General features: G+C 37.8%; 1 protein-coding gene across 3 annotated transcripts in view; it reads left to right on the forward strand.

Annotated features, from left to right (window-relative positions):
- The first annotated feature begins 327 nt into the window (after positions 1 to 327).
- The window catches only part of LOC107745778 (centrosomal protein of 104 kDa-like), a 23,297-nt gene continuing 20,813 nt past the window's right edge, over positions 328 to 2,811 (forward strand). For all 3 annotated transcript variants that reach the window (XM_016559759.1, XM_016559758.1, XM_016559760.1), the window contains exons 1-5: positions 328 to 400; positions 911 to 1,037; positions 1,265 to 1,438; positions 1,576 to 1,714; positions 1,862 to 1,924. In XM_016559759.1, the coding sequence (XP_016415245.1) occupies positions 925 to 1,037; positions 1,265 to 1,438; positions 1,576 to 1,714; positions 1,862 to 1,924 (489 nt within the window). In that variant the 5' untranslated portion in view covers positions 328 to 400; positions 911 to 924. The remainder of the gene's footprint in view (positions 401 to 910; positions 1,038 to 1,264; positions 1,439 to 1,575; positions 1,715 to 1,861; positions 1,925 to 2,811) is intronic.

Below are 2,811 nucleotides of genomic sequence, written 5' to 3' on the forward strand. Positions count from 1 at the left end.
ATAATATATAATAAACTATTAAGAAATTTGTGAATAAAGTAGAAAAAAGAATATAGAATTTAGTAGGGGAAATATAAATAGAAAATTTTATATAAAGGTAGTATATAAATAATAAAATAATAATAATAAAGACTAAAAACATTTTTATATCGTTTAGAACGCTGCATGTGAGACACGTACTTCAACTAGGGTAGACTTTAGTGAACAAAAGTACTGTACGTTACATAGAAGTGAACAAGAGCCAGTACACGGAAGTGAACGAAATGATTCGTTCACCTAAAAGATTCCTTCAAAAACACCGGGATTCTTTCAAGAACGAACGAAAAATTCGCGCATGCGCACACGTTTCAGTTGTCAAACGGTGGTTATGGAGATAAACGTAGGCAGCTGCTGTACTTGGGTAAACGACTTATTTATCGAGATTTTATCTGCCAAATAGTGAATATTAGTACTACTCTAAGAATGAGTGTTTCTGAGCTTTATCTGTTTAACGTGTGGTTTGTGATTAAGCTCCTTATCGCTGTTTGAGATGAGTTGTAACCGTAATGTTACTGTTTAGTTAACGTTAGCCAGATTACACGCTAACGCTAAATTCTTTACATAACAATCCTAATTATGACTAAAGTTCTTCATAATAAGCAGCAAACCTCTGAATACATATGCAATATTTAAGTGTAGACTTCACTGAAATTACAGTGTTACAACAAGTAGCTGCCAATGTGGTAACTTAATGGAGTAAAATAGATATACCTTGCATAGATATACCTCTAAGGATACATCATAAGCGACATATTACTCTCATGTAAAGGAATGTTGCCAAATTACAGGTTCTTTCTATATGTTTTATGTTTGAGTGCTGGTGCTTTGTGAAATTAAACATCATGTATTGTTCATATCCTACATTCATCAGAGCTCAGGTACAGGATGCCTCATAAGATAGGCTTCACTGTGATCAGCTGGTCTGGTCATGAAGGAAACTACAGTGCCAAAAAGCTGATGGTCCATGCGCCCACTGTCAGTGGCTGGAGATCCACCAGGTCAATTAATTTTATATTATTTACGATGTATTTAATATAATTTAGTTAGGATTGGTTTCGAAGACAAACTGTAGAAGTAGGATAATAATGATAAATAATTGATAACTATCAAGGTTATTTAATAGCTGATAATATTCACTTTAATAGCTGGTTATGGTTACTTTTTTACCAAAGATTATAGTTCTGAAATGCTTTTTAAGGAATATTGTTTTAATTATTGTGTGTAGGTTCTGTCCATTCCCTCAGGAAATCATATTGCAGTTGGTTGAGAGATGTTGCATCAGGAAACTCCAGCTACTGGCCCATCAGTACCTGATCCCATCCAAGATCGAGTTCCACATTGGAGACAGACTGCCGGAGTCCAGCTCGCCTCAGCAGACTCATAATCTTCACAGATTGGGGTGAGGAAAGATTTTAGATCACTGCTTTGTTCTGGTCATTATCAACGTATAATGTGATTCAGTATATAACACCTAATCACATCTCATTAAGACACTTTTTTCTGAACTAACTGTATTGAGTGTAATGTGTTTTCTAGGTATGTGTCTCTCTCTGACAACGAGAAGACTGGTTTCAGAGCCAGAGAGCTGAAGTCTGTTCATGTTGATGCTGTTGGGTCTTACTTGAAGCTTACCTTTCACAGAAACCATGTTAATCAATACAACAGCTACAATCAGGTACAAAGAGATTCGTGTGTGGAATTAGGGTTGATTTGTTTATTGTAATCATATCAATGTCATATCACTTTCACTTTTTTTTTTTTTTTTTAATTTGGACCTTGAGTCTGTAATAAAGATTGATTGACTTTCTTTCCGAAATTCTAGGTTGCATTGGTGGCCCTAAATATTTTGGGTGACCCTGTGGATGGAAATGAGATTGGGACAGCAGTAAGTAACTGTTCAGTTTATGGAATTGTTCTCTTCACATCCTCTAGATGGCGATGGTTTTCTGTTAAAGGGGTCATATGATGCTGCTTTCTCCTCTATGCCCCCTCCTTTCTGAAACGCGTTGATTTTTACAAAGCTTATCGGTCTGAAAAGCGAGGTGTGCTCTGATTGGCCAGCTATCCAGTGCGTTGTGATCGGCCGAATACCTCAAGCGTGTTAAAAAAACACATTATTTTCCACATACTGTACATTATTGTTTCTCCTCTATGCCTTTTTGAGACGCGTCGATTGGCCAGCTATCCAATGCGTTGTGATTGGCCGAATACCTCGAGCGTGTGACGGAAATGTTACGCCCCTTGCCATATTGTGATGATGCCCTGTCAGGCCGGAGCGATGATTCAAAAACATTAAAACCCATTATAGATGAGGCATTTGTTGCATCCAGTGGGGACATAATTACTGATTATAATGACTTATACTGTCTTTTTACGCGTTGCGTTGCATCGCGCTGCGTAAACATAAAACCATGTCTGCATTTGTCATCGGAGAAATTACAAACAACAAGCGCTTCTCTACACTGCCCAAAACTCTCATTTGAATCATCAGTGGCAAATTCTTTAAATATAAAAAACGTACTTACAGTCTGTGAGTCAGAACAGCTGGCATTGTAGTCTAATCTCCCAGGAAACAGTCCTCCATCTCCATAAAATGCGCTGCACACATCTGAATATTTGGGTTGAAGTGTTCTGGAACAGTGTTGTAAAAACAACTTAACCACTGATTTCTAGTCGTGTCCTCTTTTGGAAGACCAAACAAAGTAGCTTCGCTTTCACAACGAAACACAGCGTCACAAACGGCGGGCTAGAGTGAGCGGCAGCGGGCAGGCT

Source organism: Sinocyclocheilus rhinocerous, unplaced genomic scaffold (assembly GCF_001515625.1).
Source record: "Sinocyclocheilus rhinocerous isolate Xijiao unplaced genomic scaffold, SAMN03320098_v1.1 scaffold558, whole genome shotgun sequence".
Lineage (NCBI taxonomy): Eukaryota > Metazoa > Chordata > Actinopteri > Cypriniformes > Cyprinidae > Sinocyclocheilus > Sinocyclocheilus rhinocerous.